We start from the raw sequence: 16742 nt of genomic DNA, 5'->3' as shown, positions 1-16742 counted from the left end.
AAAACAATAAATCATGCTAGCAATCAAAAGCAGGAAGGAAAACCTCAATCTACCCCGCTCACTAGCTCCTATCTCAGTCTCAAGGATCTATCGCTCTGATACCACCTGTTGTGGGGACCCGGACGCTAATCAGTTCTTAATCGTCATCAGGATCAATTTACTAATCAAGTAATTAGGGTCATAAAATTTTTTCTTTTTAATGCGAAATGTAGTGAAATCAAACTAATATACAACTCAGTATAAAATAAAGTACAAGTCTTGTACCGTCTACAAATCAGTAAAAACTAAGGTTCAACATCTAATTATCAAGTGCTAAAACCCTATATACATCAAAGTCCGAAGTCTCCATTCTATCACGATCTCTCCTCATCTCCTGGACCCTGATCATGTCCCACCTGTTGTCATGTACACTTACAAACAAGACAACAGCCGGATAATTCCGGTGAGAATATAATCCCAGTATAAATCAACGAAACATGCAATCATATAAACAAATATAAAGCATGTAACAGATAACAGCAATATGTATCAAAATCTGAAACATAATCAATATCAGACTGTCGACAATACTCGTAACTCTACAATTCAGACTAGACTCAATCCTACTCTAGGGATCCCGGTTTCCAGAAGTTGGCATTCCCATATCGACCAACAGTAATAGAAAAGACTCCAGTTCTATCCACGTCGATAGGGTATCGATCACCAGTAATAGAAGAAACTCTGATTCTATCCACATCGATATAGTATCGATCACCAGTAATAGAAGAAACTCCGATTCTATCCACATCGATATGATATCGATCATCAGTAATAGAAGAGTTACGATTCGATCAACATCGATACAGTACCGATCACCAGTAATAGAAGGAGCCACATTCCTATCCACATCGATAGCCAATCATCTGGTGACAGACTTTGGCACTATCGCCAATACACTATCTTGTGACATCGTGCAATGTGCCCGTGACGATCCCGCCACTATCAGGCACTTCTGTCACAAGATTACTCGTCTAATACCTGCTATCTATAAATCAAGAGAACAAGTACATCAATCAAATCAATGCAAATACCAATGCAATAAAATAAAGTATGTGATTTAGGGAAACTCAAGTCTAAACCGACTTAAGTCGATCTCCCGATACCACATTGACTTATACCTTTCGTTCGTGGTTTCGGTCTGGAATTCAAACTCTGTCAATCCCTCGATCTGGCAATGGCAATATCAATAATATCATATTAATATACCGCTCAAACCAATTCCAATCTGATCAATAATTCAAAATCAACGGTATAACCGTACAATCCCGATATCCCGGTCAATATAACACCACCAGATAATAATTCCCTCAACTAATAATCGATACCAATACAATCTGATATCATATCTCAGTCAATTAACTTCAGAAATCATAACAATTCCATAATCAGTCCGTTTCTTAATCTGACTTCAATTCTGTGATGTCTAACATGTCCAGAACATAATATATGAATTCCATGCAATTCTGACAATATAATAATTTCAAAACATGTAAAAACGTAGTAAACTTACGTCCAGTTGTAGTCTGCGTTGATATGAACACAGTACCGAAGTCAGATTCAAAATCAGACGGACGGATTTTACACAATCGCGATCCTAAGATTCAAGGACAATTTTTTTTCCAAAGTTTCCCCTTCGATTTCTCGTTTTCTTAAGTTTACATATTTGCTTTTATATATATATATATATATATATATATATATATATATATATATACGTAATATGCATCAAGGCAAATGGCGCACCCTTCACGCGACATCTACCGGCGCATATGCGCGAGACCATATGTCTCGGCGCGTGATGTGCACAGTGCCTCGCGCATATGCGTGCACTCATTCGGCGCATATGCGCGAGGTACTCAAATTTCTGCCCAACTCTCTGCCACCCTCGCGCACATGCGCGAGTTCAGGTCGCGCATATGCGCGAGGTCCTCTGGACATTTCGCGCATATGCGCGAGAGCTTATCCTCGCACATACATCTTTTTACACGTTATCTCAAATCGTGTCTCGATTAATCCTTTCATAATCACATAAAATTATAAATAAATCATCGTTAATTACAGTGATTAATTCTCGGGCATTGCAAAAACTAAATAAAATGATATAATCAATATAGACACTTAAATGTATTTTATATTTTCAAGAGATGTAAAATTCAAATTGAAATAAAAAGCCTTCACATTTAATTATATTTTTTCATATTTGTTTTTAAATATTTAATGATGTAGGTTAATATATTAATATTAAGAAATATTTTCTTTTGTAGTAATTTTTTGTGTGTGAATTTTTTAAATATAACAAAAATTATGTTTATATATATATAATATTATATATATATATAGTGTAGTGATACGCTGCTCACCTCTTGGGTGAGCTTTCGTGAGCGACAGCCCATGTGGCTGTGTACACTTGGAATTTGTTTATTTTTTTTAAATTTTTTAACTTCATGTGTGGCCTGTGATATATTAAAGGCTACCAGCCTGGAATTTGTGTTTTGATTTTTTTAAATTGAATAATTTTGTGTGTGTGGGCCTGCGATTTAATTGAAAATTAAATTTCCATCTTCTTCCAAATATTTCCAAGTGAATATCGTGCATCATTCCCTGACCAACTGAAACAGAAAATCACCCCAGATCTACGTAGATTCACCGAACTGCCTGCACAATAGTCCTAGTGTGGCCAAAGAAAGTCCTCAACACCACCGTGCTCGGATAATCCCCAGACAATCCTCGCCAGCACCTTACCGCCCGTAAAGATTTTCGAGCACCATCCCACATCTGCCTAGCGCCACTGTAGATGAAATGGATCAATATAGTGGAGATGAACAATCGTACATCCCCCAAGTCGGTGATGATCAGAAACCCCAGATTGGTATGAGATTCGATTCGTTAGAGGATGCATTCTCATTCTACAACCAATATGCCCAAGAATCCGGTTTTAGCGCGAGAATGAGTAATAGCAAGAAAAGTAAGAAAACGAACGAAATTATATGGAAGAAATTTGTATGCTTTAAAGAAGAGCATACAGACGATATTCGATGGAGCAAACAGACAAAAAATGATCAACCAAGAAAAGAAAGAGCCCGTGGTGAGACTAGAACCGGATGTTTGTCCAAGATTTCAGTTGTGAAGGAACAAACAGGTCTAGGTTGGGTTGTCAGTACCTTCATTGAAAGTCATAATCATCCATTATCGACTCCGTCGAAGGTGCATTTGTTACGCTCGCATCGTGGTATTTCTGCATCAAAAAAAATGTTGAGTCAACAATTTGCAGAAGCCAATGTGCCAACTTGTCAACAAATGAGATTATTTGAGATAGAGTCTGGAGGGCCTGAACATGTAGGTTTCATAGAAAGAGATATGAGAAACAATGAGAAAAGTGTTAGGGATGAGCATAAGGGTTTTGATGCAGAAACATTGGTCGATTTCTTCGAATCTGAGAAAGCGAAGAATTCATTGTTCTTTTTTGATTATGAGACTGACTCGGACAACAGATTTACCAGGAATTTTTGGACTGATCATGTGTCAAGAAGGGCATACACTGCTTTTGGTGACGTAGTTGTTTTTGATACTACATACAACACCAACAAATATGGGATGATTTTCGCACCATTTGTAGGAGTTAATCATCATCATCAGACCATTCTTTTTGGTTGTGGATTGTTGAGTGACGAAAAAACAGATTCTTTTGTTTGGTTGCTTAATAAATTCCTAGAAGCCATGTGTCAAGGTGCCCCAAACTTGATTATCACTGACCAAGATCCTGCTATGACGAAAGCCATATCACAAGTTTTTCCTCAAACAACACACCGATATTGTTTGTGGCATATACTGAACAAATTCTCTGAGAAATTAAACCCAGTGACTTTCCGTGATCACTACGAAAGCATAAGGAATGCCATTCTACATTCCTCAACACATGAGGAATTTGAGAGTTCCTGGGAAGCTGCTATGTATAATGCTAACTTGGAACAACATGATTGGCTATCGTTGATGTTTGAGTTGCGACATAAATGGGTACCATCATATTTTAATCATGTATTTTCTGCGGGTATGTCAAGTAGCCAGCGGTCCGAAAGTTCACATGCTTCTTTCAAGAGATATATATCTAGCAAGAACTCATTGATGGATTTTATCATTCGTTTCAATAAGGCACTTCGGCACCAAAGACACAATGAGTTAGTTGCAGATCATATTGATATGAATGAGCGTCCCAAGCTACAGTCCAAATGCCCAATGGAATCTCAGATGGTGAAGGTTTACACGAAAAAGAAATGGTTGGAGTTTCAAGAAGAAATGAGTCAGAGTCATGGTTATTACGTGCAACCAGAATCTGTGGGAAATGAGTTTGGGATTTACAAGGTGATGAATTTTCAAGTTTCTTCTTCTTCGAAACCAAGAGTGCTTACACATGTCATACAAGGGGATGATATATTGTGCAGTTGTATGAAATTTCAGTTTGAGGGCATTCCATGCAGGCATATGTTAGCATTTTTTCGTATAAACCAAGTCTTTCATTTGCCTGATAAATATATACTGAAACGTTGGACGCAAGCTGCAAAGAATGTAGAATTTTTTCCTACAGATGAGCAAAATGTGGTTGAAACTCCAGAAAGATGTTTGATGTCAAGACATTTGAGGTTATGCTATAAAGCTTCTGCATTAGTTGATATTGCATCATTGACTGTTGAGGGAACAAATTTCTTGAATGCACAGTTTGATTATATTGACAACAAAATGAAAGATTTGAATATCACTACAACAGTAAGCGGTGGAAGTCAATGTAGAAGAGCCACAGATAGGGCTATTGGTATCATTGATCCTCAAAAAATTAGAACAAAGGGATGTGGGTAGAGATTAAAGTCATCAAAGGAGAAGGCAACCAAACAGGGAAGAAAATGTCGTGGGTGTGGACGCCGAGGTGTGCAGCATGACAAGCGTAACTGTCCAAATTTGCAAGACGGGTATGTGTTTATCACCAATGTATATTTTTAGTATTTTTGTATATATTTGGTTAATCATCAAAATTAATATATGTTGGCATACTCAACGTTCTTCGGGTCAACTATTAATAATAAAAACGAAGAAGAAAGCTCAGATGACGAAGATTTTGGATCGATAAATGGTAATTTAAATCTCTAAATATATGTGGTTAATCATCAATATTTTTTTTATTAATAACTGTTTTGAATTTTGTAGGTTCTAACAACTGGATTTGATAAAGTTTATTATTTTATCAAGTTGTATATCTGCGAAGGGGTAACCATTTTATAGTGCTTTGTTTCATTTATATAAATATTCATAAATCTGAGTTCTCATATATCTGTGTTTTCAGTGTTTGGTTTGATATATATGAGTTTTCATATATCTGTGTTTTCGGTGTTTTGTTTGATATATATGGTTTTTTTATATCTGCGTTTTCTCTTTTTGGTTTCATATTTCTGATTTTTCATATCTGTGTCGAAGATAGAAGTAACCTTGCTGCAAAAAAATTCTACAGTCAACAAATGGATACAAGCAGACGCCAATGTCATCTCACTGGAGAATATCTCAATGGCAAATGAACAAAGCATAAGAAGTTCAGTTCCAAGTTGATTACTGTTTTCTTGGGTGTTTAAAAATACAAACAATTGAATGTAATACAGTAGACATCTACAATGTAAGATTTTTTTCAGGAGTCCATGACAGATATGCTGCTTGTATGCTGCTTGCCACTTAAAATTTGTATGTTGCTTGCCACTAATTTCTTAGTCTGCATAACAGATTGCAGAATTTAAATGGAACAAGGTTACTCAGAACTTAGTAGCCCTGTGCATAGAAAAAATGGAGATAGCTTTTGCTTTTTAAATCTTCTACTACATTGTCTAAATGACATGCTTGGAAACTAAATAGGAAGACAACAAAATGGAGATTGCTTTTAACAGGACATTTAATTCACCGATACATACACCACAAAAAGAACCAACTAGTTCAAACCATTGAGACAAAGCCATTTCCAGAATAATAAAGGATGCAAAATTTTTGACTTAAATTGAATAACTCATATTAAATATTTGAATAACAATACAACTAACATTCATCAAATATTATAAACTGCACAATAAAGTTTTTGAATTGCAGTACAATCATCTGTCAAATATTATCTTCACCAAAACAAATACAATGGTTGCAACTACTGTCAATAAATTACAATTATTTATCTAATCATCTTTATTCAATTTTAGTGCTTTCAAATTTTCTTGTATCACCTCCAAGCACTTCAATATTTCATCTAATTTTTCGGTCTGGAATACTTCGCCTCTTGAACTTGAACCTGCACTTGAACTTTCGTTTATTGTATTTTGGGAGGACGTCGACGTAGATTGTTTCACCGATGCGGCATTGTAAGCTTTCTCGGCCTCTTCTCTGGTTCTGAATGATTGGTGGACAGCACCCTTATACCCGATAACATTAGAGCTTGCTTCTGCCCACGTGTCATAAATGTCAGATTACGCCCAACAAATACAACATATGTTTTGCCCTACATTGTAACGCAAATTGTTTCAAAAACAGAGAATGTGAATACAAATAAACTAAACCAAAAATTATATTATTTCAATTCTTGACCAAGAATTAACAGACTCCATAACATGAGATCCCTGCCACAACTTAAACTTCTCAGGAGATCTAATAATCAAAGTAGCCAATGACAATAAAGACTAGTTGGGTTTTTCATGGTCCTCCACCATTCCCTTGAAAAAATGGAGGTTTTAAGTCAATCTTCATTCTCAGTGTATCATAAGAGTACGCTATGGCAAGCAATCTGAATGCGAAAGATGCTGGCACAAATGTCTACAAATTATTAGCTCCGTAATGTGACTGCTGAGACGAAAATTTTAAAGATTGTGAAGGATGAGCAATTGTATAGGTCTATAGTCAGTACTAGAAGCCCATAATTAATTTAATTGCTCGCTTTATATTCCCCAACTCGTCGAAATCTCGCTTTACACAGTGGCTCAGCAAGTCCATCCCAATTGTACACAAAACAACACAAATCACAGAATTACATTCAAATTGTTGCCATCCGAACATCAATTACAAACTAAAAAACTCATTTTAAAACAATAATTGTATAAAGTTTGAAAAAAAAATTTGAAAAAATGCAGAATACATTGAATGTTGTGACATTGCACGATTTTCCTGGGTTTCCCTTTTCTGGCGTCGGCAAATGGTGGCGCTCTCACGTCCGGTGTTGGCGTCGGATGCCCGGTGGAGTAACCCGAACAGGGTTGGTGAATCGGCCACAAAAATTAAGGCTTCGCAATGAGTTTGTTTTGGGAATTGCTTTTTTTGTGCTGGGATATAGTATATTAATGTCCACACAAGAAAATGAAAAAAAATAAAAATTCCAGGTGTACAATCACAGGGGCTGTCGCTCACCAAGGGGTGAGCAGTAGATCATTTTCGTGTATATATATATATATATATATATAATTTTTTTTAACATCATGATCAACGGTTGACTATCGAGCCTTACAAAATTTATGATAAGCGGGACCTGACCCCGACGTAAAAAGAACAGCCAAGCCTCAGGTATCGACATAGGCACGGACGATGTTAGCCGAAGGGAGAATTTTCAAAGGCACCCGAAGCAAGCAAGATATCATCCAAGGAGGACAAAGGAACTGAGGGTTTGGTGCAGTGTAGAGAAATCCCGAAAGAGATGGGTCAGATCGTGAGGAAGAAGAAAGGTAGGCCAGCTAAGGTAGATCCCGGAGGACGTGGCACGCCGTCGTCGGAGAGGGAGCCCAGGCGGAGCAACCGCCGCCGGAGTGTGAAGTACATGTTCGAGCTGAACGATTACTTCGACGAATTAGGGCTCTTCGAGGATGACGAGGACGAGCAGAAGAGAGAGAAGGAGGTCAAGCTATTGCTCAAGGTGGAGAGCAAGGGCACTGGCGGCGGCGGCCAACAGGAGTCAGCAGGTCCTAAGCAGGGCCGCCCTGGGAGGCGCGTGCACCACCCGGCGAGCCCGTCGTCGTCGTTCTCTTCCGACGTTGAACTGCCTTCTAAAAAGCGGAAAATGAACGAGGGCATTGATTATCAAAATGGTGACGCCAGCTACGAGGATGACCGTAACGACGACCGTATAAAGGTGATCCACTTCATTCTTGAATGCAAACTGGCGAAAATGGTAATGAAGTAAAAGGAAAATTAATCTATTGAAACTATTGGGAAGTGCTTTAGTATATTTATGGGCATATATAAATAGTTTGTTATGAGAAAAGGGTCTGTAGATTCAGGTGTGGGTGTATGTGTAGCTGCGTGTTTGTCGGTGGATGAGGGGGCGTAGTTGCTTTTCTTTGCGTGTATGTATATATATATGTGTGTGTGTGTAACTGTCGAGTCAACTGTCAAGTTAAACTAATCCCCACAGAATCTAATTACGCCACCATCTCTCTCTCACACACACCTTTCTTTCTTGCATCGTCACGCTCACTCACATCAAATTTGATAGTAGTGCACTCATGCACACACGCATGCCGTATAAACGCCGACTCTTTTCGTTTCTCCTAGATTACAATTTACGGAGTGAGGGTTTGTGTAATTGGAGTAGTCATTTATTAATTTTTTTTCGATTTTAATCTCTCGTTATTTTTGGTTTGGGTTTATTTTCATTTTTGAAAGTTTTAATGAGTTTTTTTTTTTTTTTTTTTTTTTTTTGACAGGTCCGAGAAAGAAAGTCAGAACTCAAAGCCAAAATCTTTGCTCCAGGCATGCTTTTTATTGGTGATGGCTTTTTAATGAGTTCCCATATAGGTCGGATATTTGTTGAATTTAAATGGTTATTATGGTTCAGGGCCACAGACAAGGGCTGCTCCATTAGGGCTACCGTTGCCTGATAAGAAGACATTAGAGTTGATTTTGAATATAATTCAAAGGTAAGCGTTATATATAATTTGACTGATTAGATTGCAAGTGAATGGATCTTTTTTTAAAAATAAATTTTTTGAAGTGCTTTTGTTTCTTTCTCGAGCAGGAAAGATATTTATGGTGTCTTTGCAGAACCTGTTGATCCTGAAGAGGTAATACTTAATAGCGATAATGTGTGGAATAAATTAAGCCTGTCAAGATTAAAATTTCTCAAGTGGTTGGTTGGTGCTTAATTTGTATAGCTTCCCGATTATCATGGAGTGATAAAGAATCCGATGGACTTTGGTACTGTGAGGAACAAGCTGAGTAATGGGTTATATACGACTTTGGAACAAATTGAGGTGAGTTTAGTTTCTCTTAGTGTTGGTTTGGTCCTTTTTACTGTCCAAGATATGATGCATGGTGAAGTACATTTGTTTGTTCCTTTTTTTTAATATATTTATTCTTTGTTTAAGTTTCTTATGTATCATAGTAGTTTTTGGGGTTTGCTGCATTGGAAAAATGGTATCTTCTACCAGTACTAATGCTTGACTTCTTCTACATGTACTAATGCTTGACTTTGTCATGTTTGTGTATTCAATTTTTCCACTGTTGCAATATCTTCATTCAGATGTTTTTGTTTTGATATCTTGTCTGCATGCATAGTTATGCTGATATATATTATGGAATCAGGGTCAAGCTTCGCAATGTTTTAGGCTTTATCTTAAAAAATTGGCAACATTTTCAAATATTATCTTCATTTTTCTGCTTATGGCAACGATATATCCTGGTACAGATAAAAAAAAGTATAGAAAAATATAGGTGGCTTATAATTTCAAGGTACTTACTTGTTATAGTAGCTTTGTCATTGTATTGAACTTGTGCCTGTGGTACATTCTGTACATCACCCAATGCCTTTGGAGACAACACATGTTTTACTAAATTCTTCGAACATCATATCTGAAGATCAACACGAGTTAGTCACTTTAATATCTAATATCTGAAGCACCTAGCTGGACACTGAACTCTTGATATTAGAAAAGAAAGTCTGTATTCTCACTGCATTAATTGGTACAATTTCTTTTAATACTTGTCTCACCGTGTTATTCTGGGAAACATCATAGAAAATTGTAGCTCTCATGGTTCTGGTTCCAATTTTAGTCTTTCTGATATTCAGTTGTGGCTGGCTAATATATTTTCAACGTTGAAATTTGAAGGATAAATTTGGCACATGTTCACTGTCTTCTCTTTGTAGTGTGCAGTTTGACTAAAAACACTTCTTCTGCAATTTTGTACCTGTAATTTTAAATGCTGTCAGCTAATATTATGACTGGCAAGAACTAGAAAATACTATTTTTTATATTTAACCTGTTGATGGTGAATTGGTTGACATGGAGAGCCACTGATTATATCCTTTTTTCTTGTGCGAATTTCTTGCATGTGGTTGTGCAGAGTGATGTTTGCCTCATATGCTCAAATGCAATGCAATACAATGCACCTGATACCATATACTACAAGCAGGTAAAAAGCCTACATTTCCCTTCTTCGCTGTTCTGATTTGTTTGAGCAATTGTTGATTTATTTATTCATTTGAAAAGGCACGTGGCATGCACGAGCTGGCAAAAAGGAAATTTTATGAGTTAAGTTTGAATAGTCGCGGTTCAGAAAAGGAGAGAAAGCATGAGCAGAATATAACATCTAGCTCCATTCTAAATAGGCAAGTAAAAAGCCCAGTTAGCCAGACCGTGCAAGACCCTGTCGGCTTTGATTTTTCACATGGAGCCGGTCTTGGGCCTGCGGTAGATATCCACCATGTCTCAAATGCACTCCCAGCTGTTGGATCTTCGAGACCTTGCAGTGTTGATCGACTTGTCGAGAGAAACTCATTCTTAAATGACAACAATGTTGAGAAGGGAGAAGCACTACTGCCAGGTAAGACTTGCCTCCTGTTAGGATAAAGTTTGGCTGGTTAAATCGAAACTCACATATCTTTCAGTTTTCCAATTGATTTTTTTTGGGGTTAAAAAGCGTGACTAACTGATTTTCTATGGTTCAATAATGCACTGTTGGAAACCCTTTCTTTCATATTAAATTCTTGAGGAAAAAGACTCTTTTCCTTTCATATGTGTTTGTTGCGGCTTCACCAAAAGCAGAATGAATTTTTTAGTGGGGATTTAGTACGTCTGTCAGCCTTCTCTTTGCAGGAAACAGTTCACTGTCTAAACCTGGTAGAAAATTGTCAGCACATGAGGAAAACCGTCGTGCAACTTATGACATTTCTTCAACTCATCCTTTGGCCAGCTCAGAATCTATATTCTCAACTTTTGAGGGAGAAAGCAAGCAACTGGTTCCGGTACATAGTTTTGGAATGTATCTTGCTGTTTCATATTTGGGATTATCTTTCTCAGTGGTTGCAGTTTCCCTCAGGTTGGGGCTTACGCTGAGCATTCCTATGTTAGAAGCCTTGCTCGTTTTGCTGCTGCTCTCGGACCTGTTGCCTGGAAAATTTCTTCCAAGAGATTTGAACAAGCACTGCCTCAAGAAGTAAAGTATGGACGGGGTTGGGTGGGAGAGTATGAGCCACTTTCAACACCTGTATTAATGCTGGAAAACCGCACTGTGATGGAACCACCATTTTTCTCAAAAAAACTGCCTGATGATTCTAGGAAGGTGGAAAAGAAGATACCTTCTCTTACAATTTCTTCCATGGAAATCCAGGGAACTATGCCTTTCTCAGAGAAGAACCTACATTCTGTTGGTCCTGCTAAAATCAGACCACCTTCTGCTCATGTCACTTTTCCAATGAAGGCACAACCAGATAGGGAGAATGTTTCTGAAGTGAAAGTATCTTTCTTTTTAGCTCCTTGTAGTAAACCTAGTACTTCTGCTCATCTTAGTCGCCATGATGAAAAATCAGGATCCAAGAATTGTGGTGAATCCGAGAAACAGGGATTGAAACAGGTTGAATTGAATGGACCACCTATATTCAATAAAAATGTAGTTGATTTTATTGGTCAAGGGCATATTTCAAAGGGTTCGGAAGTGGAAGTCTCGAGGTCAATCTTCACTTCAAGAAATGTGAACTCTACATCTTCTGGATCTGTTAAGAAGCCTGATATTAAAGAAGTTTCTGTTGTAGGATTGCCTAATGGCAAAGTTGCTGGTGATAGAATCAATAGCAATACAGTAGCATGTTCATCCTCTAATTTGGCAAAAGAAGTAGGGTATTATCCCCAGGAACAGGGAGAGGGTCTTAGTGACCCTGTTCGTCTGATGAGAATGCTTGCTGACAAGGCTCAAAACCAACAAAAATCGCTATATCAGTCTTCCACTGATGCTCATCGAGTATTGTCTCCAGATCCGAATAGAGATAATTTGAATAACACTATCACAGCTGTCCCTCATGCACCGAGGTCTGTTGGACCTGGTGGATTTAGACCTATTGGTGAAAATACGAATCTTTTCAAGAACCAACATGCAAATTTCCTCAACATTTCTACCCGTGATATGCATTTTCAAGGATCACGATTTCGCGAAGAGTCCCCAGCTTCTGTAATCCACTATCGACCAGATAGAAACAATTCTCCACGCAATGTTTTTGTATCTCAAGGTTGCCCACAACCTATGAGAGTTGGAAACAATATGCACTTTCAAAATCAACCGATGGCATTTCCACCTTTTCCTCCTAACTCAAAACAGATGTTGGATTCCCTTCCTCCTGATTTAAACGTTGGCTTTCAGTCACCAGGGTCTCCCGGAAAAAACCCCTCTTCAGGTGGCCTGGTTGAGCCTCAGCAGCCTGATTTGGCTTTGCAACTCTGAGAATCTGACATTTTGACTCCAAAAGAGGGCTGTTTTATTTGTTTCACAGCTTACATTTTTCCGAGTAATTTGGTTCCCAACTCGGATAAATTTTTTGAAATGGAATCCAGAGTCATGGTTCTGAGTGAATGGTAAGTTGGTAACAGGTTTCCCTATACTATTCTCTCGCAGGGTAGGAGCCCCATGCGATCTGGGGAAAATATATCTGGAGATTGGACTTGGAGACTAACCACCAAGTGACATGAAGAGCATCTGTCATTTTATGTGGATTCTTGACTAGAATGGAGTTTCTTGTTGATTGTGTTGCACTAGAGTAGGTTGACGATGTAAAACGTGTATTTGCAGTGTAGCAAATATTTGTTGTAAGCAGCAATTTGAAGTGGAGGATAAGTAGTGGATTTTTGCCCATTATGCAGTAGCAATGTTCCTTAGAGAAAGAAGGGATTTTATTATGATGAGAATGTTGTTTCTGCAGCTTGTGATCATCTATGGTGGAATTTCTCCAAAGTTGATTTCCAGTCTTATTGTTTACATTTTGTTTTCAACAGAATTTTTACAAAATCTCCTGGTGCATTAAATGAGATGTTGATCTTTGATATATTTGTGAATGTGACAGATCAAATTCATAATGTCAATACTAATTATAAGTTGTTGATGTGTTCATTAATTTAAATTGGTCAAATATATTAAACTAATTCAATGTAGAGTAGGTATCTTGTGAGACGGTTTCACGAATCTTTATATGTGAGATATGTCAACCCTGTCATATTCACAATAAAAAGTAATATTTTTAACATAAAAAGTAATATTTTTTCATGGATGATCCAAATAAGAGATCCGTCTCACAAACGTCTCACAAAATATGATTTGTGGGATCATTTCACACAAGTTTTTGTCTTCAACGTATGTTTGAAAATAATCCATCAATTTCGTTTGGTTCACATGATAATAGTATGATTGCTAAGTAATCATGTGTTTATGACATGTTCGGTTCGAGTTTTAGGGCTCTTGGTAAATAAATTGGTCCAAAATTGTCGGCACTATTTTTCATTTTTTTTATTACCAAGTAATCGCATTAAATAGGTTTGATGCATAATCATCTTTTGTACATTCCTCTGGTTGATGTATTAAAATTACATAATTATCCCTTTTCAACCTTGCCTTTTTTTTTTTATATATATTACCAACGTTGTCTATTTCGAAAGAAGAAAACAACAAATCATGTCCTTTTCTTTTGTCGATAAAACAACTCTGTTTTTATTTTAAAATATCATAATTTTTTTACTTTTAATTTTAATCGTAATATTATTTAGCAAAAACAGATATTGTTGAAAATTGATTCAGTATTTATGATAATGAAAAAGTAAGGAATAACTGCTAATATATTTGCTAAAAACAGTAATAAAAATTAGTTTTTTTTGGAAATAAAAATTATTTTGGAAATGTATACAAATTATAAAATTAATTTTGAATGAAAAAGGGGGAAAATAAATAAAATTAACATGATTGTAAGGGTGTTTCGGTCATCATAAAAAAATTAATACATTTTGTTTAAAATCATACCAAACATCTTATAATTTTTCAGTCTATTATTTGAGTAGTTTATTGTGAGACAGGTCAACCCTACCGATATTCACAATAAAAAGTAATACTCTTAGCATAAAAGGTAATACTTTTTCATGGTAAACTCAAATAAGAGATCCGTCTCACAAAATAGGATAAGTGAGATCATCTCACACAAATTTTTGCCCTATTATTTATCACTATATTGTAATTACTCATCATTTGATTACAAATTCTCCGTTTATCTTATTATTCAAACCAAACATGTGGGGACACGGGCTCTAACTCAATTTTTTTTGGGATTAATTGGATCTTTGTTCGAAAATATGGGTCATAAAAAAAATTTCTTTTAACAATATCATAAGCAAATGCATATAAACATGCACAAGGTCTTTATCTATTTTATTTCAACAACATAAATCCATGTCTTGTTTCATTTCATATATACAAACTAGTGTTCAATACCAACTACAAACCACATGTAGTACATGTCTAGTAAGAAACCACTAGTAATCTTCTTCTACGCCCGTAATCTCCACGCTATCTCGATCTCTCATCTCTGTCGCGACCCAAATCTTGTCCCACCTGTCGTTATGCACGCATACAGATACAACAACAGCCGGAAACTCCGGTGAGAATAAATCCCAGTATAAGACATGTATACATGCATATACACAACATAATCATGAAGCATACACTATCATGAATAAAAGCAATAACCATATGTTCCACAATCTATGAAACAAAATTAATATAAGCATTCAACTGAAATCAACTCATATCTTGACTCGACTCGACCCTAACTCTAGGGATCCCAGTGTGAATAAAACGTCACAGTCTGCCACCTACCCTCCCAATCGGGGTGACGGTACGTCTTATTCCTAGACTTCGGTCCTGTCTGTATCAAATGTCTACAATCGGAGTAAATCTGCTCCTATGCGTCGATACCACCGAACATCTAGAAATTTGGCAAATCTGCCAATGACTCTCTTATCTTAAATGCTTGAATATAAATCTATAAACAAGGCATAAACATAACAAGATATAAACAACAATCTAGTATGTGATTTTGGGAAACTCAAATCAAATCTAATTCGAGTTGTATCTTCCCGAATTCACATGAATTATACCTTCCGTTGCACAGTCTTTGTCGTAGTCGAAGTCTCGATGTCGAATCTGTCAATATCAACTCTGAAATGATACATTCAAGATGCATTCTATCAACCTCTAACTCAAATCAACACCTATACGAATCAATCTCGATACGATTCGACGGCATAACGGCGTAATCTTGCGATACCGATCAACTCAAACAACATTAATCAATGACAATAACTCACATATCCATTTGAATATAATCTCAACAAGTCATACTCCTCAAGAACATAATTTACCATGCTGATATTTGCATAATCTTTACTCAATACCTGTTGGAATTTCACAATAATCTCATATCCTATCCGTTTTTCAATCCGGTATCACATATATGTGTTCCATCATCTCAACAACATATACTATTAAGCATATATGAATATCTTCAACACATGAATATCAAAACATGCTGGAAAACATTAAAACATATACCCTTTCGAAGCCCTTGTCAAGAGAAGCAAGAATCTAAGCTCGGATTCAATTTCGGTTGGTTGGATCTTGTAAAACCAACAATTTAAGTTAGGAAGAAACATTGCACCTTTTCTGGAATTGCTCTCGGTTCTTATGCTGGAATAGTGAGGAAATGAAGACACATACGTGTTAAATGCATGGCAATGACACATGTTTTATTTTTCACTCAACACGTCGCATCGCGGGTGCGGTAGCTTTTCACCGTGGGTGCGCTCAGCTCACGGCATTCCATCCAGATTTCAAAAAGAGACGACCGCGGGTGCGGTCCCTTTTTACACCGCGGGTGCGGTGTTCTCTCGAAATCAAACTCTAACTTTCTGCCACCACTCCGCGGGTGCGGTATGTTTTGCTGTGCAGGTGCGGTCTATACCTCATGCAACACTTCATAATTTCATTTGATCAACCTACAATCTTGGGCATTACAAAACATGACCTTAATTGACTAAATTATCATCACTAATTAACAATTATACCGATCCAGCATCTTCTTGCATACCTTTTCAACCCAAGTAAAAAAAAAAGAATATTGGAGGTTTGTGTAGTGATTAATTTACAATATTTTCAGAGTTTTGCATGATTCGGTTTAACAGCAAAACTGAACATTACTCACTCGTATGATTTGCTAGCCAAACCAAACGGAGAACAGCTCTTGTACTTGTAAAACAATTAACAAGATATTAAGATTCGTTTAGATAAGTATGTTAAAAATGTTCTTAGCTTTTTATAAGTTAAAAAAAATTTAAAAATTTTGTTTGGATATGATTTTTGTAAAAAAAATTAAAAACATTTTTTAAAAAAGTATTCTC

The 16742-nt window shown here is 36.7% G+C and overlaps 2 protein-coding genes across 2 annotated transcripts; both read left to right on the top strand.

Moving 5' to 3' along the window:
• The first annotated feature begins 2838 nt into the window (after positions 1-2838).
• Positions 2839-5316, top strand: LOC142539007 (protein FAR1-RELATED SEQUENCE 5-like). Its single transcript, XM_075644305.1, has 3 exons — positions 2839-5002; positions 5099-5161; positions 5236-5316. The coding sequence occupies exon 1, from the start codon at positions 2839-2841 to the stop codon at positions 4888-4890; it is 2052 nt and encodes a 683-aa protein (XP_075500420.1). The 3' UTR covers positions 4891-5002; positions 5099-5161; positions 5236-5316.
• A 2234-nt stretch (positions 5317-7550) lies between these two features.
• LOC142540673 (uncharacterized) lies at positions 7551-13226 on the top strand. The gene is made up of 9 exons (XM_075647001.1): positions 7551-8170; positions 8745-8790; positions 8876-8957; positions 9056-9101; positions 9192-9290; positions 10381-10449; positions 10527-10860; positions 11133-11281; positions 11356-13226. The coding sequence occupies exons 1-9, from the start codon at positions 7739-7741 to the stop codon at positions 12748-12750; spliced, it is 2652 nt and encodes an 883-aa protein (XP_075503116.1). The 5' UTR covers positions 7551-7738; the 3' UTR covers positions 12751-13226.
• Positions 13227-16742: the final 3516 nt, after the last annotated feature.

This window comes from Primulina tabacum, chromosome 3 (genome assembly GCF_025594145.1).
Source record: "Primulina tabacum isolate GXHZ01 chromosome 3, ASM2559414v2, whole genome shotgun sequence".
Lineage (NCBI taxonomy): Eukaryota > Viridiplantae > Streptophyta > Magnoliopsida > Lamiales > Gesneriaceae > Primulina > Primulina tabacum.
Note: the sequence above shows the minus strand (reverse complement) of the source record. Positions and strands in the feature narration are given on the sequence as shown.

Excerpts from the sequence above, each read along its gene's own strand:
- LOC142539007 (XM_075644305.1), top strand. The coding sequence starts at position 2,839 with ATGGATCAATATAGTGGAGATGAACAATCGTACATCCCCCAAGTCGGT.
- LOC142540673 (XM_075647001.1), top strand. The coding sequence starts at position 7,739 with ATGGGTCAGATCGTGAGGAAGAAGAAAGGTAGGCCAGCTAAGGTAGAT. Across the intron at positions 8,171-8,744 it reads GTAACGACGACCGTATAAAG|GTCCGAGAAAGAAAGTCAGA; the intron begins GTGATCCACTTC and ends TTTTTTTGACAG. Across the intron at positions 10,450-10,526 it reads ATACCATATACTACAAGCAG|GCACGTGGCATGCACGAGCT; the intron begins GTAAAAAGCCTA and ends TCATTTGAAAAG.